Source organism: Microchirus variegatus, assembly GCF_963457635.1.
Source record: "Microchirus variegatus genome assembly, chromosome: 5".
Lineage (NCBI taxonomy): Eukaryota > Metazoa > Chordata > Actinopteri > Pleuronectiformes > Soleidae > Microchirus > Microchirus variegatus.
The window spans coordinates 10,034,414-10,059,666 of NC_139806.1; the positions used below are offsets into that span (position 1 = coordinate 10,034,414).

General features: G+C 41.7%; 1 protein-coding gene across 3 annotated transcripts; it reads right to left on the reverse strand.

Annotated features, from left to right (window-relative positions):
• Nucleotides 1–759: 759 nt before the first annotated feature.
• sugt1 (SGT1 homolog, MIS12 kinetochore complex assembly cochaperone) lies at nucleotides 760–22,121 on the reverse strand. 3 transcript variants are annotated; one of them, XM_083890281.1, is made up of 13 exons: nucleotides 22,019–22,121; nucleotides 21,867–21,915; nucleotides 20,598–20,688; nucleotides 20,226–20,295; nucleotides 19,717–19,787; nucleotides 18,637–18,690; nucleotides 16,321–16,349; nucleotides 16,109–16,131; nucleotides 15,637–15,733; nucleotides 13,878–13,985; nucleotides 6,318–6,408; nucleotides 4,626–4,798; nucleotides 760–1,872 (listed from the first exon to the last, which is right to left on the reverse strand). In XM_083890281.1, the coding sequence occupies exons 1-13, from the start codon at nucleotides 22,030–22,032 to the stop codon at nucleotides 1,771–1,773; spliced, it is 972 nt and encodes a 323-aa protein (XP_083746407.1). In that variant the 5' UTR covers nucleotides 22,033–22,121; the 3' UTR covers nucleotides 760–1,770. The 3 variants fall into 3 exon arrangements, with proteins under 3 accessions (XP_083746407.1, XP_083746406.1, XP_083746408.1); XM_083890280.1 differs by having other exon boundaries at nucleotides 16,109–16,134; XM_083890282.1 differs by having other exon boundaries at nucleotides 16,109–16,134; nucleotides 21,867–21,912; nucleotides 22,019–22,107.
• Nucleotides 22,122–25,253: the final 3,132 nt, after the last annotated feature.

Sequence of the window (25,253 nt, forward strand, 5' to 3'; positions counted from 1 at the left end):
CAGAGTCACAAATGGGCGTTTGATCGTCACGAGAGATGAAACGATGTGTGATGAATTTAACACTTAACTCAGTGTGAGAGGCTTGATGATGCGGTTAGGAGGCTGATCCATATTAATGCTCTCTTGCCTCGACAGGACGCCTCCTCACAGTTACAGCTGCTGCTGCCGAGTGTGTGTGTGTGTGAGTGTGTGTGGTAGGAGAACAAGGGCAACGGGCTGCTCTCCCAAACCTGCAACTGTACATCATCGCTTGGCCTCCTTCTCTGCTAACCAAACAACTCCGGGGCTCTCAAGAGCTGATATCAATCGAGCCACAATTCCTAAACCGTATCCTCGAGCCGTCAACCGTATCTCAGCTGCCTGCGCCGATATCGCTAATGCCACATTTCATTCCTCCCAGCACATAATCACAGAGCAAGGCTCCCCCTCTATCCTGATGTACGACTGTTTTTTTTTTGTGTGCCTAATGGATTCCCTCGTGAGATTTCCCGACCTGTCTGAAACACTTTAACGACAGACGACAAATCATAAAAGCGGTGACATAATTTGTGAGCATAACAACAAATCTTTTATTTACACCGATGCTTAAATCACACGGAGAGAACGACAAGTGCTTAAACCCGCTCGGCTGTCATGTCGCACAGCGCGACGAGGTCAGGGTTTTTTAAAAACAAAAGGCGGCAGATAATTACATATTTTGCGGTGCCATTACATGATGAAGTGAAAATGTATCGCAACAAAATTGGCGTCATTACCCAGTGAGGCTGAAAGTCAGTTTTTAATAGTATTGCTGTTGATTTTTTTACAGGGTGTTCTGGGAAAAAAAAAAAAACTACATGAGATGAATTCATAGTTATGAGTTGAAACTGCAGGGCGAAACGTTAAGAATCAAACAAATGTCTGTTACATTTAAATCATTGTCACTTCAGCTCCACAACATGACTCGGTGTTTCAATCAGGTGACATTCCCACGCTAAAGCTAATTCCTTTAATGTCAAGACAAACAGAGGCTACGGCTACATTGCGTTAGCAAAGTGAGACGAAGGCAAAGGGAGTTTGTAAAACTCCCAGGAAAGGTTTCAGAAGGGAAATTTACTGCTCCAAAAAAACCTGCTCATTCTGCATTCAGACAGGATAAATACATCTCGCCCCTGTGCTGCCACTGTATACTCACATCTGCTCCCTCAGATCTGATCAGGTCTGATATACTATTAATATTCTTAATGATTTTTTCTATTCAATCATCAAATGCAGGATATTAACACCCAAGGAAAAAAAACCCCACACAATTACCAAAAGTTATGCAATGCACTTTGAAACAAGATCTTAATTGTGTTTTATAAAGTGTGTGGATAAGAGAATCATAAAAGCTGTGGATAAACAAAGGAGAAGAAGAATTGATGATGGATGAACTGGAGTGTTTTCAGGTCCGTCAGTCTCATTTTAACTTCACTTTAGAGTCTATTGGCCTTTAAAAAAAAATCAGATAATGGAAATCAATCCGCTCAACAGATTATTCAAATTAACTGACTCCTTCCATGTGGTTGAAAGCTCTCGCAAAGGGAAGAGCCGGCCGTGTGTCGGGGTCGAGTGATCGCGAGGAAACCAAAGGTCCGTGCACCGCACCGAGGTGGAGAAGACAACACCAGACTGATAACTTTAGAGCGGAGAGAGAGAGAGAATGAAGACTCCCAGGTGGACACGTGTGCAGAAAGATGAGGCCAAACCGATTAAAATGGGGTGGTGGTGGAGGGTAGAGTTGTTGAGAGCTTAATACTTCACAAACTCTACATCGTCTGGCGGGTTCATTTCCACTGTTCTCTTGGCCACGTCTTTCCAGTTTGTGCTCAGGACCGTACCACCCGACTCCATCTGCACGGGGAGGAGAGACAAAGAGAGGAAAAGTGGAACAGTCTGTCATTACAAAACAACCTGTCAACAGTCAATGGTCACTCTTTCACACATCTGGTGTTGTGTCATAAATTGTTGTGGATATGGAATTAGAGCTGAAACAATTAATCGATTATTAGGTATAAGGTTTTATCATGATTAAAACAAGATTTCTGATTGTTTTAGCTTCTTAAATGTGAATATTTCCTTTGTTTCTTTGCTCCACATAACAAAGAAATCATTCAAACTGAACCAGACGTTCGAGAACATCATCATTTCCAGGTTTGACAAACACTGATCGACGTTTTTTAACATTTTATGGACCAAACGATTAATCAAGAAAATAATCGATAGATTAATCGATTACAAAAATAATCGTGAGTTGCAGCCCTATATGGAATAATGACATGTCCCAACTGGCAAAGATGACAAGTAAAAGAAAGGCCAATAAGGGATTGATATGGACGCTAATGATGATCTCATGCTCAATGCTGATGTCATCAGACCTAACATATTTGAACATAAACATCTATTTCAGCTTTGTGAGCTTTCTAATTCTTGCCTGGTGCTTTAATGACTTCACTGCAACAACTGTCCATGAGTATAAACCATCAAAGTTGATTGATTCGGACCACTTTTCCATTTTAATCGTCAATTTGTTTCACGATGAGTTGAAAATCGTTATTCTCCATATGAACTGACCTTCGTTCTCCTTCACCAAAATGCAGAAACGACGACTCACTCTGTTCAGTTTTAACCAGTTTTCAAGTGCACCGCTTTTGTTGTTTTGCGTCATGAGATCACGGGTTACAAAACAAGAATGCTGATTTCGCCCAATCATCAGTCAACATTCAGCTGCAATCACACACCACTACACATCCTTCCGCATGAATAAATCAAGCGCGCTCTTTGCGCGGAAGCTCATTAACTAGACAATCAGTTAGAGCTGCATTAGTCCACACTGCATGCACTGGTTTACTTTCAGATCAGATTGTGTGTGGATCACACAAATGCATATCAACAAGCTTTGGTTATTGCTTTAACTGGAGGAAAATTATTTTCTTCCAATTGAAAAAAAAAAAAAGAAAGGCTGTTTAAACATGAGAGGATGAAGGTGTAGATGAAAGTGATTATGAAATTATGAACCGAATTTACATTACGGGTTCAAAAGTTTGGGGTCACTAATTTTTGTTACATTGTAACTACATTGTTAATGTAGTAAACGACTATTCTAGCTGCAAACGTCTGTTTTTAATGGAATATGTACATAGGTGTATAGAGGCCCATTTCCAGTGTTCTAATGGTACATTATGTTTGCTAATCGTGTTAGAAGGCTATTGGATGATTAGAAAACCCTTGGAAACCCTCGTGCAATGATGTTAGCACAGCTGAAAACAGTTTTGCTGGTTCTTTGATGAAAGAAAAATCATTATTTCTAATCTTGTCAATGTCTTGACTATATTTTCCATTCATTTTGCAACTCTTTTGATTAACAAAAGTGTGACTTTTAATGGAAAACACAAAAATATTGTATAGGTGACCCCAAACCTATGACTTTGTTTATCTTCTTATAGCCCTGTCTTACTGATATTGGCCACAGGTGTGGACCGAGGTTAAATAAACAGAAACTTGAACACTCTTACTCTAACGAAATAAATTATCACAAACAAACAACTTAACCTTTATCAAATCACCTCCATTTTTGTCCAGCTACGCTGTGAAAACTCTACAGCTCCAGGATTTAGCCTGTTTCTACAGTGTATACACTTGCAGTACATGGCTAGCTCTGGTCAGCAGGGAGAGGAAAAGGTATAACAGAGGAGTGATCCCACAGGATTTTTAGCAGCGGTGTTGGTTTTTAACAAAAGCTACGGATAACCTGCTATATTTTCTTTTAAGTTCACTCCAACTCGCACGACCTGCATGCGGTTGTGGGTCGACCCGGGAATCACTAGTGCATGAGCTGAACACACAGTAGCTGTGAATAAGAGAGAGATTTAGATTATTGATTTGCGGGGAAATATGAGGAAAAGTAAAAGTGCTGGTTTTTTCGTGGACTACTATTAGGGCTCCTGCAATTCAGTCATTTCACTCCGATGGTTGAGTCTATTTACCGAGACAAAAATAAACAGACAAGGAGCCGATTCAAAATAAAGTAAGCAGAGCGAAAAAACAAAACTCACACCACAACAAAACTCAGGAAAGTGGAGGAAAACTGTGCGGCAGAGATTGGGACCTGTTACCGACTTCACACAGAATTCAAAACTAAGTTTAGAAATGAATTTCTGGAAGGTGCTGAGTTTATTCAGGAGCTGAGCTGAAGACAAACACACACACAGACGCACACACCCACAGACACAGTCACCGTGCTTGTTACTCGCTTGCTTCCAGCTAACGTCGGCACAGCTGGTAACACTGGCTCACACAATCAGACCAGCCAGAAGAGAAAATTGCCCAAATTACTTCAGGTGAAATTTCGCTTTGTTGTGTTTCTCAATTTTCTCAAAAAAAGAAGCTCGGCACAAAAAAAACTACCCATGATAAAAAGAAAAAAAAAAAGCATCTCCTTTGAGACGAGACAAAATAAACACCTCAAGTACGTGTTGCTCTATCAGAGTTAATGACAAAACCTGTCAATTTCACCTTGCTTCTTCCCTGGTTGCAGAATAACCAGCATGGTTACTATGGATACATGAACAGTGGCGAACAAGACAGAAGCCGGGATTGAAACTTACAAAAGACTTATTCATGGCTCGCTTGACCTCGTCTGAGCCGTCGGTGTAGATCTGCTGGAAGAGCTTGTTGAGGGCCGCGTCTCCTTCGAGGTTCTCTTTTTTCTCCTCCTCACTAATGTCCACCACCATCTGGTCCCATTTGCAGGTGAAGTGGGACGATGATGGGTACTCGTCTGATGGAGAAGAGCAGGTTTAAGTTTGGGTCATCAAAGTAATGTTCATTTTCATTGTTACATTATCTGTTTCCTTGGACATTAGTCTGTATTGGTGCAGACATTATTATGTCCAAATGTCAAATTAAAGGGGACATATTATACCCCATATCTCCAAGTTAACCTAGTTCCCTGGTGTCCTAATGAACATGTCTGTGACATGCTTTGGTCAAAATACCATAAGGATGAAGCACCACAGCAGTTCAATCACCCTGACAAAACAGCCCTGTTCAGAACACTCGGTTTAGTAGTATCTCTTTAGGTCCACCTTAAAAAAGTAAAACGAAACTTAAGGGACATGAAATGACATCAGCCACAGAGGCTACTGGGAGCTAACAGCAGTTAGCATTTGGAAAAGTGATCATTTGCAGGCTCTAGCAGGCACATTGCCTTCATATATAACATTTAGCCACTGGACAGGTAAATCCTCTGAGGCTGGAAGTTTGTGTAGAACTATGTGCTGCACTGTGGAGCCAAGAATAAAACTTTTCACAGACTTCACAGACTACAGGTTTATGGATACTGTTGCCCTCGCCAGCACTGTTTTACGGACAAAGCGGAGCTCCGTGAGACAACAATTCCAAGAATTTAGCGTCTTGTGACGTATCAAGGAGTGCGGAAGTCAACATTGTGCGTTTTATCTCCTGTACTTGGACTGAGGAGGACCACAAAAACATGAGTGGGTCATCTTTGTTCACACTGAGCCGACTGATAGGGCCTCCAGAGTCCCAAATATAAGGATTTAAATTATTAAAAAGTTGATTTTGCACAATATGGGACCTTTAAGGGAAAACTCAATCCAGGGTTAGGGTCTATCAATCTAAGCAAAAATCTAGTTTGAAGCACAATTCTTGCTGTAAAATTAAGCATTACTTTAGACAGGATAATTGTGCTATAAAATTCTCATATTGTTTCATGTCTATTTATGTTTAGAGAGCCAGGAATTTAATCCAGACTCAGATTTACATAAATACAGTGCTACATACACACACAGTAGACATATTCAGGCCAGGCTTGGACACACAGAAATGTGATTCCACAACGTAATTAAATGTAACTACGGCCCAAGTTATACGATCATTTATAAACAGGGTGTCCTAAAAAAAAGGTTAAATTGGTTGCATATTGGATATTTGGCTGTCTACTAACTGCTACTTCACACATACTTATACAAGTAATTAATCCTGTCAGTAATAGGAGTGTGTGGGCTAAAAATGAGTCATATTTTGCTGTCATAACTCTCCCTCTCTCTCCCCGCCTACTTTTGCAGTCAGATAAATGAAAGACTTGATTGCCCCCTAACATTCTACTGCCAAACAGGCAAACACGGGTGCTGTATTGATGTTTGAAGGGAGAGTGTGAGACAGAGAGAGAGAGGAATAAGAAGAGGTTAAACGATAAAAGGAGAGACAACGTGATGAGCACACAGGAAGGAGGGGAGCGGAGGGAAAGTGCATAACTACACAAGCTGTGTACTGACGGGGATTGAAGTGTTTGATGTTGGACTCCTGTCCTTCTCCCTCCAGCTTCTCCCATCTGACGGCGTCTGTCTTCTTCATCTTGATCTCCACCTGACAGATGAGACGGCGAGGAAAGAACGAGAGCGACAGAGAGAACAATGTTTAACAAAACGGCCTTTGGTGTGGAGGGACAAAAATAACACTTCCATTAAAGTGACATCTTAAAAGAACAGGACATCAGATCATCAGTGAGGCCAGAGAAAGAGAGAGGGATTGTCTGCTCAGAAGCTGCCATCAACTCAGCCCGCGAATGCCTCTCTGTTTGAGAGAGAGCGAGAGAGAGAGAGAGAAATATCGTGGATATATGCGGGGGCACAGCTCAATCTCAAACCTCACTGACAGACATAGTGCACTAACGAGATGCCTGTCAGCCAGAGGGCCAGTGTGAGAGACGGCAGGAAGGAGGGGAGGAGGGAGGAGAGGGGAGAGGGATCCTAATTCCACATAGCAGCTTCTGATCCAAATCATTACACTGGGAGAACGTGGGAGAGGAGGAAAACAATGAGTGTAGGAAGGACATGGGCACACTCTTAACACTGAGCCGCATTGACAGGGCGCATACCAGTGATACACGCGAGCTGCAACACTATGTGCCAATCCCCCCACCCCCAACCCTCCATTAACGGGGTGGGCGTGAGTGCGCGTGTGTGTGTGTGTTTGATATGAAAGACAGCGCTGGTTATGTCGGTGCAATTAAGGAACATTTCTGCTCTGCTGGGTGATGTGATGATTCATTTATGAGGGTGCCAGAGGAGAAGAGCAGAACCAAGAGGTAGACAAGGTTAGAGACGAGGAGGCAGAAAGGCTGACTGGCACAGAGTGACGCGCGAGTGAGGAGAGCGGATTGAGGGGAATAAGACAGTATGATCACTGGCTGCTACCTTCCCAAGCGAGGTGATGAGCTAGTGCGAGTGGCAGTGCACTGATAGATCACTTTGGTATGTGTCAGCGCTTTCTGCCCCACAAAGGTCCTTGTGCGTGGCGAGGCATCTGTGCAGTGTCCGAAATTAACTTTCTGGCTCATCTGCAAAGGACCGAGGCGCTAAAAATAGAAGGTCTCTGCTGAGAACACAGGTTACTGGACGAATCCTTCAAAAGAGTGTTTCATTTAAGGGCGCTTTCACACCTATAGTTTGATTGCTTTGGTCTGCACCAGTCAGAAAAATGTTACGATGCAGCACACAGACGTGGGTACGGTTTGCTTTCACATATGCAGAGTTCTAAAACGCGAAGACCATCGGCAACCGGAACCGGACTAATCCCCGATTTCCACCGCGGCGTGTCACTGCCGCGGAACGTAAGCGACGCGGTCACCGAAGCTGATCGCTGCCACTCTAATCAATGTGAGCATTTCCACCGGGCACGCCGCGGTTAACTAACTAACTAACTAACCCCTTACCCTAACCCTGGTCAAAAGCCTGCTGCCATCTAGTGGGTGGAGGCTTAAACACAACACAAAACCACAGTCAGAAAAAACACAGTCAAGAATATTCACATATCAATACAACGCTCCGAAGAATCAATACAGCGTGCCATGAAAATATCACAATATAATAATGTTTAAAACGTTTCGTACACATCTATAGTGCACTGCTGTGAACATTAGGTACACGCAGGGTAGGAATAAAAAAAAAAAACGTGATATGGAAAAGCAGTTTAGTTTTGAGGTAATTAACCCACCAGAGCAAACACTGCTACAGGGGTGAATCGCATAAGTCCACTCCTGTGGAGATGAGGTGGAGGGAGTTATTTTGAGCGAGCAGGTAACCTTTACCTCCCGCTTATTTTCTGACTAGACGGTTGGAGCACTTCAAAAGGATTCCTATGAAACACTGCAGGCTGAGTCATCACTAGAAATGAAACGGCAGCGTTACAAAATATCTTGTTGTTTAATTAATGTTAAAAAGGAGAGCAAGCCTATGCTTTTTAACTATGTAAACATCCAGAGTGAGTGTCAAATGGTGATGCGTGTACTGCGTATAAAAAGACTATACTGATCACAGATTCAAATCACTTCCCATTTTGTAGTCGGCTACAGATACAGTTGGCAGCTTTGACTTCATGTAGAGCAGTGGCAAACAGTGTAGAGCTGTAGATTAGTCCGTCCATATCTGATTTCATGTCGGTTGCAATTCAAGCAAGAGCAGCAAACATTGCCTGGTTTCAGCTTCTTAATGTGAGAATTTGATGCTTTTTTTTGGTCATATAGAAATAAGAGATAGAGACTTGGGTTTTGAATTTTTAACACAATGTGGATTTTCAATAGGGCAAATTGGGTTCAAATTGTTTTTTCTCCATGGCCATCATCATCATCATCCTCCAACGTCACACACTCATGGGGAAAAGTATGAATAAATACATAAAGCATTTTGTAAAAATTAAACAGAACAGACACCTGCTGTGTTGGCAGATTAAGTCATTTTCAGGTTGTTTTAGTCCGTTCCATGCTGTGAATACGTCTGCAGGTATCAAAGCTTTGTTTTGCCACACGTGCCTAAAAAATACTGCTTATTGGAGTTTAGCTTAATGTGGCTTTTCCATCAATACTAATTAAGTTGCCTGGAGTTTCTATCGATCTTCAGTATTTTTTTTTTATACAACAAGGTTGTTTGGTTGCCCATGTTGATACAGTTTCACATAATATTAATTCTAAAATAAAATGTGACGAGACGGCAAAACAACGTGCTTGTTCTACTATTGGTTTTATTCCTCATGGTAAAGACGAGCGATTCAACAGCTGGACACCAGGACGATTAACTGTTATCGTGTTAATATTAATCCAGTGATGCAGGTTCCGTTAATTGTAATTCTATGTTTTTGTAGTGCAAAGCGCAGCAGATCTCAACCAAGGTCCTGTGTGTGAGTCGCAGTGTATGTGTGTGCTTCGATGCATGCTCCTGGACCATACAACATTAATCTGCTGCCACATCTGTGTTTCCTGGCTTTTAAGAGACATGGCAGAACGGAGCGCAGAGTGTGTGTGTGTCTCTCTCTCTCTGTGTGTGTTTCTGTATGTGTGACAGGCAACGCGATGGCTCGTAAAGGGATGTGACAGAAGAGCCACACACAGGGGCCACCACCCACAGGACCCCAGGGTCTGAAATATGCACAACAAACACAGAAACACACATCCACGCATGCGTGCGCGCGCACACACACACACACACACACACACACACACTATTTACAGAGGGGAAAAAGGTCCCTGTGTGGCTTGTCACATGTGTTTGTAACAACCACCCCCCGCCTCGCTGCCACGACTCTTCACCCAGCATCTTCTCTCCCTTTTCTAGATCCCCGTGGATTTCAAAACAAACTCGTCGAAAAAAAGACGCAACAAATCAAATAAATATAAACATTCTTGGACGTTGACAGGCATGGAAATTAAAGCCATTTGCCAAAAGATACGAGTTCAGAACTGAATGAGCGCGGATTCAAAAATTGCTCTGAGTGTGTTTGCTTGCACACACCCGAGTGTGTGTGTGTGTGTGTGTCAGCCGTCTGTTCTGATCAAACACACTGGTGTGTAATTGGCTCCCCGTTGTTCCATTGACCCCTGCGGTTGGAATGTCTGTCATGGTGGAGGACAGGAGGAGGTCGCAGTGAAGATAATGTGCTACTCACGCACACATATACACGGCAAATACTTCGGCTAAATGGCACAAGTGTGTTGTTGGAAGATTACTGATTAGCTACGATGCGTGTATGCGCGCGTGTGCGTGCGCGCTCATGCCCGGCTTAGCCGTTCCTCTGCTAAGTTGTCTTTAAAGACAGCGAGGAGATGAAGCGCAAACATTGTAGAGCGGGGAGTGCAGGGCAGGCTATTAGAGAGACAGACAGACAGACTGACCGACATTGGTCAGGAATCAACAGCCCCGAGGGCAATGCATTTTTTCCCTCCCCAAAACTTTAATTAGGGATGTATGCCAATCTGGAGAAACTCGATTTGCTGATGCCGTTGTTCATTTGAATGTTTTTTTTGTTTCCCCAGTGGGACCTTGGCTTCAGAAAAATCAAACAGCTCCAGATAAATGAGACCCTCACTGAAAGAGCTGTTCAGTTTGTTGTCGCTTTTTACATTGTGTGTGTGTGTGTGTGTTTGTGCCAATATTTTGCTGGTGTATTAACAAATACAAGCTATTGTGCTGTTCTGAACCTCTCAGTGCAGTAATTACCAATAACGAGCTTCGTGTTTTGTGTGTTCCACGTGTACCCAAGGAACCTAGCGGACCAGGGAACAGTCAGGTCTTTGTGGAAGTGGAGGGCGGCTGAGGGCTCTCTCTCGTTATCCTAGTGCTGTGTGTGTTTGTATGAGCACAAGACAGACAAAAAGACAGAGAGCATGTGTATGTTTGTGTGGGGGTGTGTGAAGAGAAATGATAAAACAAACACAAAGAAGGTAAATGAGGTAGGTAGAAGGGAAAACATGCGAGTGTACAGAGATGTGAGGGAGTCTCAGACTTCATCCTCAGCTGTGGTCTCTCTAAGAGTGAGCCCTTGTTTAAGCTGCAACCCACGTGCACCTTTGGTATGCAGTGTCTGCTGTTGCCATGGAAAAGTGACGGAGTGTTTTTAGAGAAGGGGCAGTGTCTGTGCAGGTCAGTCTCTACTCGGCACAGTGAAGCCAACAGATAAAATGCACACAATACAGGCTTATATTTCTCTTTCATAGCTCTGGAACAACATGGGCCAAAAAAGAAAAATACACTAAAATAAATATTACTGCAATCAGGCAGTGAGGCTGTGTGTTGGCTCTCTTGGAAATTTGCCTCCGGGCTAAATATGACACATTTAAATCATACATTTGTTTGAATTTGACATAAAAAGAGCTGGGCTGCATTTTAATTATTTATTTATTGATTAAATTCAGTCTACATTTGAGTGGTCTGATCTGAACACATAAAATCAATCTAGATATAGTCAATAATGTCCTGTTGGATAGAATATTAATATACCTGCCCTAAGCTACTCAATTTATTAATGTAAACCTTAATGAAGCGACATTGATGGCTACGTGTGCTACGTCTAACACATTAAAATATAACAGGACACATCCAACTCACTGCCCATGTGATTATTTTTTCTTTGACAACATTACAATGTGCAGAGTATCCTGATAAATGGTTTCATCATAACTGTTAATGTTTTTAATAAGGTACCAGGTTAGAGGCGTTCTTGAACAATCTATAGCAGTAGTTCTTAGAAAATCTCTGTCGTACCCAAGCAATCAATATTATTCCTTGTGAATATTAATCAAAACAACTTGAGAAAACGGTGGGGTTACGCTGCCCTCGAAGAGAGCATGGTGTTTGGACATGTGCTAAAATCTGTCCACATTCCCACCAAACTGACTAACAGGGCTGTGGTACAAAAACATTGATTTTCCAATTCTTAAAGAGCTTCATCTGAAAGATCTGATATTGATTCATAAACCCTTTATATCGATCTTTTCATTCAGAGTGTAACCTCTGTAGAAATCTCACCAGACTATGGCAGTCAAGTCTTGTCGCCACCAAATGCAATGCAATGCAGTGCAGCTTTAACACAGGAACAAAACAATATCAATACACTGCCCTTCATTGAAATATGAATCATAGGTTTACCCGCCTGTGTGAAATGACAAAACTGAGTTAGTCTCTTTCAGTTAAAAATTGAACATCTAATTAATTATTTTTTAGCTTCTGATATAACATCTACAGATGCTTCTGAAGATATTCTGTCCAAAACACTGTCAAGATCAAGCACCACTCTCTCAGAGATTTAAGTTGTACTGATCAGTGGCCTTTTTAACCATTCTGTTAGCAATCCTGTCGTCACTAACAGGACTTTGCATGCATACTTTTCATTCCCGTAACCCTTAGACCATTTGTGACATCTAGAAAGTTAAAAAACTATGGAGTGCCTAACTGTCCAGGGCGTACCACGCCTTTATAAAGCTGTAGAAGATGGATGGATGGATACTGGCAAGCAGAGAAAAAGAGATTTGCACCCCATCAGCCCTCAGGACTTCCGCGAAATGACCGTCCAATCACGGACAAGCACGTCACATGTTTGGGAAGTGAGTTTCTAAACGTTTGAATAACAAAGATATTGAAATAATAAAGATATTGGAAGTGAAAGTTGCTCACATTTTTTGACGATTCTACAGCCATAAAATCGAAATAAATCCAGGCGGTGTGATTATCATGATGGTCATATGAGGGTTAAACAAACAAAAGACGACTCGCACAAAAATCTGCCTCTTGAGTAACAGGCAAAAAACCTGATAGTGGTCTAATCCCTGAATCAGCACACACTCAGCCAGCTCGCTCATTAGCCAACATTCTCTGCAAAATGCACTAATTAGTCTTTAGTAAAAAAGCGCCCTACCTACTAATTAGGCACATAATCATTTTAAACAGTGCTGAGGAACTTCAGCAACTACAGCCCTAATACAAGTGTGTGTGAGTGTGTGGGAGTGAGGATTTGCGCATATGTGTTGATCTCCCGTTAGCTGCTCAGATGAACTGAGCTAACATCACCACAGGAGCTGGTCTTTAGACCGCGAGAGTGGATTTTCTCGCTTTTACTCCGGCTCCAGTGAGCTTTAACAGCATTAGCGAATTACAGGTGGTGGCAGCCTATTTCATACGCCTTTGAAATATTGAGATTAAGATGTTAATCTCAGAGTGGTAAACCCCCAATAATGAGCAGGGAGCTGCTTAAACTCACATCAGCATGCTTTTGTCCTTGCCTTTCTTTTGTTATTTGATATCTGATACTCTGCAGCTCAGAGAAACAGATAAGTGCTTGCATTTATCCACTAATAGGTTTAATACTAACATGATTAATAGTAAAGGCTACACAATGCTGCACAGATTCACAATAGGTTTCTACGAGTCTGACTAATTTCAAAAACTTTACTGAAGATAATTGTTGTTGTTTTGTTTATGTTGTAGATGAAGATTAGATGCAATCATGCATGTGAAGGGTAAACATTATTATATCACATATGTCAGAAACAGGGAGGTTAAAAAAAAGAAGGGTTATTGAGTAACAGGCCGACAGGAACATATGACTTCAGACTCAAACGACCAAAAACTTGTATGTGTTCATGGCGATGCTGGTGCCCATGTTACCTACTAACACACTCATGACCCTCAAGAGGACAAGTGTCCAGCATTTCCCCCTGTGTGCCCCAACATCAGAGAACATGCATTGCAATGCTTTCCCCAAACCATTAACATCCATTAAAGCTTTAGTGTGGAACTTTTGAACTTTAACTTGTGAACCGGGGATAATTCCTTAATCTAAAATCAGAATAAGAGTTATTGATCCTGGGGAGAAAATTGCTTTAATTACATCTACTCCAACCGAGAACAGAAAATAACACAGCTTCACAGCCTATACTAGCAGCTGTTATAAAAACTAAACAAAATATTCCTGAATTGTAGAAGCATCATTGATATTTACATTTCAAAAGGCACACTGAACTGTGATAAAGCTCTGATAAAGATGTCTGAATGAGATAGGTGTGGTACCTTGGTGGTGAGGATCCTGAAGTTGCTCTGTTCTGGAACGATGGGGTGAAGCAGGTGCAGGTGAAGGCTGTAGTTCTCGCCTGACGATATCTGAATACTGGCATTGAGCTGGGGACACCAAAGACTCCAGTTATTAGTCATTACCTTTCACGACCTCCCATAACTTCAACTTTACTAAGTCCATAAATTGTAAATTTGCAGGTATCAGCATGTCTGTGAGAGTAATCATCTGACGGGATTGTTGAGAGACAGCCAGCCATATCCTTGCCCTGTCCCCTTCAGCCACACTGATCAGTGGTGGCAGCAGTGTGGTGAATTTGGGGATGGGGGGTGGGGGTTCTAACAGCCTGTCACTCACTGTGACTGGGTGTGTGTGAGGGAGGTGGGTGTCATTGAAAGTGACATGGGCTTGGAAGTGGACCAAACCCTGACACCATCACTTGGTACTCACTGTCCTAATATAAAAAACACTGCATGTGTTGCAGGGTATTGGTGCAATTACTTATTTAGGTAACCTTCAAATATGACAACCAACCAGAAACACGCTCATGTAAATTTTGTTTTGAATTATGATTGCAGAATCGGTTTGCTACTGTACTTATCACCTCAAACATCCATCCTGAGTGATCCGATCACAGGTAGATGACAGTAAGTTCAGGTCTGACCGCTTCTTATCTGTCCTGAGTGCGTCCTCAGATCTGATTACCACAATGTTAACACTTTTTTTAATCTAATGGTTAAACCATGTTTCATGTTTCAACAAACGTGACTAGAACATTTCAAGCCTCAATTACCCATTTTTGCTCTCTTTGTCACTCATGCGCATGTCACGTCGCTCTTAAAAACAGTCATATGTCGGTGTGTAATTGAATAAAGTGCAGGGATGCCAGATCCAATTATATGTGGTCACAGGAGATCCATCAAGGACACATTTTAACACCAGGTATGAACAGTCTTATACTTAAGGATGACCACATGTGATCTCAAAACTGAGGAAGGATCTTAATATCAGGTCTGAATGCAAAATTAATGCAAGAATGAGTTCATCAAGTTTAAAAGATTGGAAAGTCACCTGAAGCAGCTTTTTGGCAAAGCCTTAATATTCATTTCCAATTGGATTTCTGCGCTTTCTCTGGGTATACAGCTGCTGCATACTCAGTCACCAAGGGAAAAATAAGTAGAACCACTGCCTTTCATCTCTACTTTCTTTTGTATATACTGACCTTGTGAAAAATATATGAACTTATATGTACTTTGCAGCACAGTGGCAGCTTAACGAGTGACTGGGTGAATCAGAGCGAGCAAACTATTTCTTCTGAAATGGGGTAAACTCCGTTTGTTATTCTATTAGGAGAGACAAAGCTTTTCCCTGAGGTGCCCTGCAGTTACCCCTCTGAGAGAGGCGAAAGAAAATAGAAAGAGGGGAAACGAAAAGAGAAAAAGAAAGAAGGGTTGTCCCTGGAGGGCTCTATGGCTGATCCAAGATCAGCTGTCTTTTATCTACAGACAATTAGGAGGTTGGAAAAGCTGGGGAGGGTAAATTGTTCTAAGATCTGTACTTTGGGGGCAATGTTAACAAGGCACCACTGGAGGCAGATTTGGGTCCATGGGGAGTGTGAATGTTCTGTGTGTGTGTGTGTGTGTATGAGACCCATCTAATAGGCCCTCCTGAGGAAACACCCAAGAGCTAACCCATCTCTGTCTCACTCTGTGGAAGCACAATAACTCTCCAATACTGATTCCGAGTGTGTTTTTGTACCTCTTTTTCCATGAAGTTGACACACACACCATCCTTGGGTACATTTTTGGCCATCACTGTGACAATGACTTGCGATTCAGTTTGATACCAGTCATGTCTGTAAGAAAGACACACATACAAATCCTTAACCTTAAAAAAAAATCTATGTCATGATTCAGTGCCATTTTGCATTGAGAGTCCTTCAACCACAAACTCATTATTATTATTATTATTATTATTATTAAGTGCATTATTTTGATGTATTATTATAATTATTACAAACATTATGGATGCCAACTTTATACAACCAGTGAAAATCTAATAACCACTGTTGAGATGCATCGTCTATTCACATTGTTCTTACCATGTTTACACCTAATGAGGCTGTTTTGATGCACTGATGCTTTGTTAAATATGTAGCTGTCAACATAAACATACACACACAAATTTGATGCCTAAATAAGACACATTTATGTTTACTGTAGACACTTACTTGACAGCTGGAACTGCTGGTGTCTGCTGGGTCATTCAGCATCAAGATGGGATGACAATTAGAGAGGAAGGTACAGTGAGAGGGATGGAAAAATGGTTAGTAAAAACAACAAAAGAAGCCAAGTAAGGCTTCCTTCTCTGAGGCAGAAGCATACACAAAAGGCCGATGTTGAGAGCAATATTGCCCCCCAGTGGCCAGACAGAGAAACTCACCTTGTTGACACTGTCGTCTTGCGTCTGATCTAGAGGGAAAGAGAGAGAGAACACACACTGAATGTATGGTAGGTGGATGAATTCAATACCTGCCCATCTTCTTCTTTCGGCTTCTCCCTTAAAGGATCACCACAGCTGATCATCTGCCCCCATCTTGATACATCCTTTGTGTCTTTTTTAAACCAACTGTCCTCGTGTCCTCCTTCACAACGTCCATGAACCTTCTCTGTGATCTTTTTCTCTTTTTCTCCTGCCCAGCAGCTCCATCTTCAACATTCTTTGTCCAATATAAATCACTTTCCCTCCTCTGCACATGACCAGACCATCTCAACCTTGCATGTTTTACTTTATTTCCAAACCATTCCACCTGAGCTGTCCCTCAGATACGCTTCTTTCTAATCCTGTTCATCCTGGTCACTCCCAACGAAAATCAGCATCTTCAGCTCTGACTCCTGTCTTTTAGACAGTGCCACTGTGTCCAAGCTATACATCATAGCAGGTCTCACTGCTGTCTTATAGACCTTTTCTGTCACTTTTTCTGCTATCCTTCGGTCACACATCACCCCTGACACTCATCTCCACCCACTCCACCCTGCCTGTACTGTGCATTGCTTTGGATGGTTTACACCAGGTATTAAGTCTTGCTCCAACTAACCTCTATTCCTCTTACTGCCAAGTGCATATCTCCACCCCTCCAGGCTCTCTTCCACCTGTCCCATACTCTCACTACAGATTACAATATCATCGGAAAAAACATCATTGTGCACAGAGACTCCTGCCTGACCTCATCTGTCAACCTGTCCACCACCATTTGCAAAGAAGAAGGGGCTCAGAGCTGATAATTTTTGATGTAATCTCACCTTCACCTTGAACCCATCGGTTACTCCAACTGCACACCTCACCACTGTCTCACTGTACTTAGACATGCCCTGCACCACCTGCACATGCTTCTCTGCCACTCCTGACTTCCTCATACAATACCAGTTATTATTATTATCTTGGCACTCGATCATAAGCATTGTCTAGAATATCTGCCCATAAATAATTGGTCAATAAAAAAGCTATTATTTAAAATTTAATTACCAATCAATAATTATTAACACATATGCTTGCATGCAAACACTATATATATATAGTTGTAAGGACAATAATGGCCATAATGCACGCATTCCATTCCCCTTACCATTAACATTAACATTTCAACTAAATGCTGATACCAAGTCTTAACTGTACAACAGTGTAGTGAAGTAATGAGTGTCACAATGGGTTTTTAAGCCAAAATTGTCCAGACAATAGACATGCACACGCCCACTGGTCCAGCCTCGACACCAGATTGTTAACTGGTCCATCCACGCCCATTATAAGCCCAAGCAAGCCTGATCACTGTTTTCCAGTGTGCTATCATGTATTATTCACTGACTTCATTACACAGAGAGAGAGAGAAAGTAAGAGAGAGAGCACAGAGAGAGGAGGAGCGAGACCGATGAAATGGTAGGGGGAGTGTTAATGTCTTAATCAGGTTTTTGTTTGAAATGGTGAGGCGGCTGAGTGTGTCTGTTTCTCTTTGTGTTTTGTCACAAGCAGAGGAAAAACCAGGTGATCTATATGTGGATGGGTTGGTAGTTAATACTGTCAACAGAAGGAACAGCGCTTGCATCAAGCGTGAATATGAGCAAATAAATGCAGGTTAGGTACTTTCAAGTTTGGAGGGGCAGGGGGAGTTGATGTACACCCATGTGCATTTGTGTGCATTTGTGTGTGTGTGTGTGTGTGTGTGTGTGTGCTGACTTTGAGCTGGCTCATGAAGGAGTTGGGTCTCACCCGGGGCTTTCAAGCATCAGTAAAGTTGACTCTGATGAATCATAAAGCTCCTGGGAGTACATGTGCATGGGAGTGTGAAGTGTGTTTGTCAAAACTCATGCTCTTGTTTACTTGAGATGATCCAGGGGGCCCAGAGCCAACAGAAACACCCCATCTAGACATAGCATTCATCTTTTATTGGACGAGGCAGCTCCGTCTCAACACCCTACCCCTGTGTGCACAAACTGCACCGCGGTTCATGGATGTGTGCTTGTATATGTGTATGATAAAATACTGCTGCTTAGCTCAATATTTTACTAACAGGGAATTCAAATTGAGGTTACTGTGCAACTTGGAAAGTGGATTTCAAAGTCTAGAATATTTCTCAGCTAAACCACATCGGGACTAATATGAAACATCCAAACAGATAAATAATAAATAATAAAATAAAGTATTTTGGGTCAACGCCCAATGATGGTTTTTAGGGGTCTTATAAAATTTGACATAGATGCTTACCATCCATCTTCTCCTCGCACCGCTTGATCCAGATCTCATATGTTTTGTCAGAAGCTGTGAAAAAAATAAATAAAAATAGTGAAATGTGTACTGCTAGAGAACATAGTGAAAACATTTAAGAGCATTACTGAAGAGCTAATCATGTCCTAAATTTAATTCAATTCTCAACAGCATATTTGGAAGGAAATGGATGGATCACAACTATGTGGGAAAAGTAAAACAAGCTGGCATCTGTAATGTCGCATGACTGCTTTCTTTTGTTTGTCCTCTTCTTTTCTTCCTTAACACTAATTTGATTGCACAACACGGTCCTCTGCCTGCATGTTGGTTTGTTCTGGATGTTTTACAGCAGTTGGCATCTGTAATGTTGCATTACCGCCTTCTTTTCAATTTCTCATTGACAGTTTGCTTGTTAGCATTAGACATGTCTTATTAATGTGTATAAATCACATTATATCACATGTGCGAAAAAAAAAATACACAAGGAAAGAAGTGAAAAATATGTTGTATTTTGTTGCTGTAGATCCATACTGTAACCAACAAAAATTGGCATATTAGGTTTGCAAAGTCAAGACATCTAATTTAATTGACTTTTGCTACGGTTCACAGAGAACATTAAGTTAATAAAGAAAATTGTCTAACAGATATCAAAAACAAATGTGGCAGTGTCCAAACTTGGTCCTAATTCTGAAGATTTACTGCAGCTCCATTTGAAGAGAATAGAACAGAATACATCAACACTGAAAGAAAAATTTTACTTTTCACACAACAAAGTCACCTGGGTTCTGTATGACACAGTTACGTTAGCACTGAATTGAGGTATGCCATGTTACAAGAAATTGACATTCAGCATTGTATGCACCAATTTAGCAGTGTTTTAATTGCTTCATGTAATACACACACAAGGTACCTACCACAACAGAATTGTAAAGCCATTGTATAAGCAAGAAATACACAACAATTACACTGTTGTGTATTTTACTGCTAAAGCCAAAGGACCCATGCTGTGTAAACTACTGCTGGAAACAGAGGTTGTTAATGAATTGAAGAGTGCTCAAAGCCACAAAGGGCTGTACCTACCATCCAGTTGGTGTCCCTGAGAGAAGGCTGCATGTGCTGATTTATAGTGGTTCAGATAGTACTCTGCTATTCTGCAAGTGGGACAGAAAAGTTTCCATCACATCACACATGACATCATCATTAACCAGCTCCTGGCATTGTGATACTTTGATTATCTTTATCTATTATCGAAAATAACGTTAGTTTCGTTAAGGCTCGTGTGATCTTATCCAGCTCTGAGCCAGGTTGTGACAAGTGGATCATAACAATTTAAAGGAAAACATTAAATTATTCCTTTCAGTTTGCGAAATAACATTAATCTGTGAGAATATAAAAAATATTTAACAGGAAATGTAGACACACCACTTGATTTCAAATGTCAAAAATTTATGAGTAAATGTGTGAATTTATCAAGCTGCATGGCAAGTGAAACAAAACTGTTTGGGTCCATCAAAACTAGCTTAACCTGAGCCCATACAGTGCATATGTGGAACATTTCTACATTTTCTTTAAAACATTGAAATACATACCCTGTTCGCATGAAAGCAAGTGGAAGGCTGGGATTTAGCTGTTGTGCTTTTGTGGCATCATCAACCGCACCTGTTAAAGAGAACAACACTATTAATGCAGGATATATACTGTATATATTCCTCTAAGCTTTGTAATAGGGATGTCTCAATACAACTTTTGTGTGGCCTGCTACAGTACCAATATTTTTTTTTTCATCTGGGCTAATAATTTACAATCCAGTGACTTTGACAAGTTTTGAATAATGACAATGATGTTTTTATGATTCATGCAAGTGATCAGTTTCCATGCTGAAGCAACGCTTCACTACTCGCCTTTACTCACATTCCGAGAAATCAAGAAAAGAAATGAACCTGTGCAGTATGTCAACTTACAAATGTAGTTTTTCAGAAGGATGTGGGCATAAGCACGCTGGCAAAACCACTCAGCATTGTCTGTGTCTGGTTCCAAAGCTTCATTGAGTGCCTAGAAGAAAAGAGAAATAGTGAACTACAGTGCTATTTTGATTCAAAATGAGTGGAGGAAAAATAATGTAAATATTATTCAAGAAATCCCGTCAGGATTGCTTTAGTTATCATTAGTATTTGTAATACAGTAATTCAAAAGAAAGCATGATTTTAGATATATTCTAACTACCCCTAAAGGGAGTAGCCAAGGAGGAAGAAGACGGTATACAAGTTATTTAAGTGTAACGCGAGGGTTCGATGTGTGGTGGTGTGGATCTCTTCTGAATAAAAGTAACAACTAGACAAAGACGGATCAACTTCTGAACAACCTTTTCACTTCATTATCAACTATGTCACATGTCACTAAAGAGTCGGGACACACAATATTTTTTTGGGCTGATTTTAACCACAATTCACAGTTGGGAGAGTCTGCACTAGTCAGCACTAGTTGGGGACAGTTGGCATGGTTAGTTGGCACAGAAATCTGTTAGTGTGCGAGGGGTAAAAAGTCGAATCTACAGGTGTGTTTTTAGAGTAATTAGTAGTGTATCCCATCTAAAACTAACCAATAACAGGACGGGAGGGCCTAAACTCAGATCAACAACAGCAGTTTACTTTTCAGGGTTACTCTAACTATATTATATACATTTCACCTTGTGGGTATGTAGGAAATAAATGAATAAACACAATCTTTAAACATTACTATATTAAACAATTAACTGCAAACTTACTAAGTATATGGGCACTACAAATCTAGTAAATTAACTTCAAATGAGACCACTATCAAAATCATAACTTCACATACAGTAAGTAAACGAGTTAAAAGCCTAACGGCTAATTTCCATACGACATTGTACCTGGTAAAAACATCGACTGTTGATCTAGTGTCATAGAAACGCCGTCTTTTCATTTTGGTTAGGAAGAAGCAAAAACAGGGCTTTGTTTAAAATGTCACCGACATTAAAATATCTTGCTGTATAAGGTTATATCCTAAATCATGCTAGCAGGAAACGGTAGCTAACTTTGCTGGCTCGACACCATTCCAAAACAAGTGCTAGTAGCCCCAGTAATACACCACAGACAACAAACCCGACTTCCTTCATAATAAAACAACTAATTAAACGTTGTTTCGATTAATGCGACAACCACAAAGAGTCCACACTCAACATAACGTGTGGTAGCAGTAGCTGTGTTTACCTCCAGAGCTTTCTGAGGATCCTCGTCAATGAAGCTATCCGGAAAGCTGCTAAAGCCAAAGAAGAGAACAGCCATTAAGCACCACAATGGAAACGAATGTGCGGATTCTAAATATTTAAACTACTTTTCTTTGGCTGCTTGCTTTCACTTGCCGTTCAGTTGCCATGAGGTTTGCTGTGGATGTTGGCCGTCACGAGAAAGTTCTGGAAAAGGAGACAGGCGGAAACGTGATAGCTAGAGCGGAGCAACAGCGGCCCTGTCAACATCCGACTGCACACTGAGTCAACCGACTGTCACAGCGCCACCTACCGGCACGGAGGAGTCAGTGAAAGCACTTCATTATGGACACCAAGCTTTGTCCTTGGATGATGTCCTTTGATCTTTGGGTGGTTTATGAAGTAATCAAATATATATGTTTATTTCAGACATATATTTATGTGTGCGAAATAAATCCATTAATAGGGGGGTCCCATATATATAGGGGTCACCACGGCCAGTCACCTGCCTCCATCTTGTCCTATGCCTTGTGTCCCCTTCTGTTACATCAACTGTGGCTGAATAAACACATTTTATTTAACACACACAACGATAGAATTAATTTTATTTAGTATAATTGAACATTGTCTTTTCAACCCCATAGGACTGCACGGACGCCCTCCACAGCTTCCGCATCTTGGGGGCATCACATCTGTATGGTCGAATCCTCACCAAACATTACATACATACATACATTTCCTCTTCAATTATTATTAGAAGAAATGAGAACACCGTACTTATTTCCTCTTCTAATAATTTCCCACAGGCTGTAGGTGTAATACTGCCCGCCATGGTTCCAAGTCCTTACAAATCTTTCCGTCAAGAAAATCTGTCTGACATCACACATCAAGATAAAAGTGCATCATCACATAAAAGGACAAGGACATAAGATATTACGATCATGAGTATGAAAATTATCGGATGATGTGATGATTAGTACTGGGGCGTATAGGTGACATGCATATGTCTATATCTATTACTGTAATATAAGTTCAATAGTATTGGTATTTTTTTAAACAAATTCTGAAAGACATTACGTATCAAGGTGCATTAGGGGCAAACGTAAAGGGAAGAAGGGAGAAATGCAGCATTACAAATGAAAACACCACGAACAAATGATCCGACTGCCAACTGCAAATATGTGCAGGATTTTGACACACAAAGGATAACCAAGAAAGGAACGAGAAGAGAGCAACAATTAGTTAAAACAATTAGTTAATCGTTATCACTTAATCGCAACGATGGACCTCATTGTGGAGCTCGAGTCTACCATAAACGCCATAGAGAGGAGTGAGAAGCCGGACGATCTCCAGTCGTTTGTGGAGGCCTTGCTGGAAGACACATTCAACTCTCAGCCTTCGCCTCCCTTCACTCTGCCAGAGCATTGGTATTATTTCCAGCCTCCACCCTCGTTTTCCCCTCGCAATAGTGCCTGGTTTGAACCGCACCCTCTGCCTTCCCTTTTTCCTCCCACTATCCTTCCTGAGCCATGGAGTTATCCCCACCCTGCACCCGTCATACCTGAGCCATGGCGTTATCCCCACCCCACACCTCCTCCTACCACTGTCCTACCTGAGTCATGGAGTTATCATCACCCCACACCTCCTCCTCCCACTGTCCTACCCGAGTCATGGAGTTATCATCACCCCACACCTCCTCCTCCCTCTGTCCTACCTGAGACATGGAGTTATCATCACCCCACACCTCCTCTTACCACTGTCCTACCCAAATCATGGAGTTATCATCACCCCACACCTCCTCCTCCCTCTGTCCTACCTGAGTCATGGAGTTATCATCACCCCACACCTCCTCCTACCACTGTCCTATGTGAGCCATGGCGTTACCCCCGCCCTGCATCTCCTCCACCCTCTGTCACACTTGATCCTCAGGGTTGTCCCCTGAATGTGCAAACGGTGTCGATGCCTGACAACATATTGGAGAACATGGTTCCAGTGGGAGTGGTGAATGAAGAGGTGGTGTACGGCCTTCCACCACTGGCCTTCCCCTCTGTCTTCTCTGCGGCTCTTCCTCTGAAACGCCCCAGAAAGAAACGCCAAAGGCAGCAGGCCAGTGAGCAGCCTTACATTAAAAAGCCGCCAAATGCCTTCATGCTCTTCTTGAAGGAGCAAAGGCCAATAGTTGTGGCCGAGCTGAGAATCACAAACAACGCGGAGATCAACACCGAGCTTGGACTTCGGTGGAGGTCAATGTCGCAGTTGCAAAAAGACAGATACTTTAATGCAGCTGAGGAAATGAAGCGTTTCCATGAGCGGCAGTTCCCCGAGTGGTCAACCAGAGACAATTACGGGAGGAAGAGGAAGAGGATTAGGAGGAAGAATCAGGGGGAAGGATGTGATGATAGACCCTCCGCAACTTCAGAACCTTACCTGTATCACCTGCAATGACAACACTTTTGAATTATATTGTGTGCCTACCATACAATTCTAACGCCTTGACTTTGATGACATTGTCCACCTATGAAACTGTCAAAGGCAAAAATTATTTGGTAACTTTGAACAATGGTAAATTCTTTGATGCTAAAATGTGACATCACAAATGATCGAAGACGATAATTAAAGATGATGTCACCCATCCATTTTCCAAGGAGTTCGAAGAGGAACCTCCATTGTCCGTCAGTCTGTCGCGGTTTTTTATGTCGGTACGATAATCACGCTGGAGTCTCATTTACGTGCAAATTGCCTAGATGGACGTCAAATTCAAAATGGCCGACTTCCTGTTGAGTTGAGGCCATAGTTCCAATTCACTTTTTTGTTCGTCTTGGGCTGTAACAAGTTCCCACCAAGTTTCGTGACATTTGGTGCAACTCAATTTTGGCTTGCTCCATCCACGTCTCAACTTTAGGGGGCAGTATGACAATATTGCATTTTCGTCACACCTGACTTCCATGCCAATGTGTTAAACCACCTCAAAAATGACTGCAAAGGACTTTGATATGATAATAATAATAATAATAATGTGAAGAAAAACAATAGGTTCCTGGTACGAATTCGCACCAGGACCAGTTTCGGCCCCTGGCGTTCATGCCTACAGGGACTTCTGCCTGACTAAAGACAGTCGTGCCGATGGAGAGAGGATACGCAAGGCTATTTTTCATTCACCTGATGCCTGAGATGCTTGTGCTGCTCTTTTGTTCAAAAACAGAAAAAATAAAAAAAAGTGAAAGTACAGTACTTTTTCTTGTCCCTGGAATTTTCTCCATTTGCATTCCAATTGTCAAATTGCAGAATTTTTCTTCTTTCAATCCATCGCCCCGTCAGCTGGGACCCTAGTGGAAGATAAAGTAGTAGAAGATGAATGAATGATTGAAAATAATTAACTTCTTCCATTATT

What these genes read in the sequence shown, in the direction of transcription:
- sugt1 (XM_083890280.1), bottom strand. An exon ending in TCAGGGACACCAACTGGATG is followed by an intron (nt 18,691 to 19,716) that starts GTAGGTACAGCC and finishes TTTTTTTCACAG; the next exon opens with CTTCTGACAAAACATATGAG. An exon ending in GAGCCATGAATAAGTCTTTT is followed by an intron (nt 1,873 to 4,625) that starts GTAAGTTTCAAT and finishes CTCCCCGTGCAG; the next exon opens with ATGGAGTCGGGTGGTACGGT.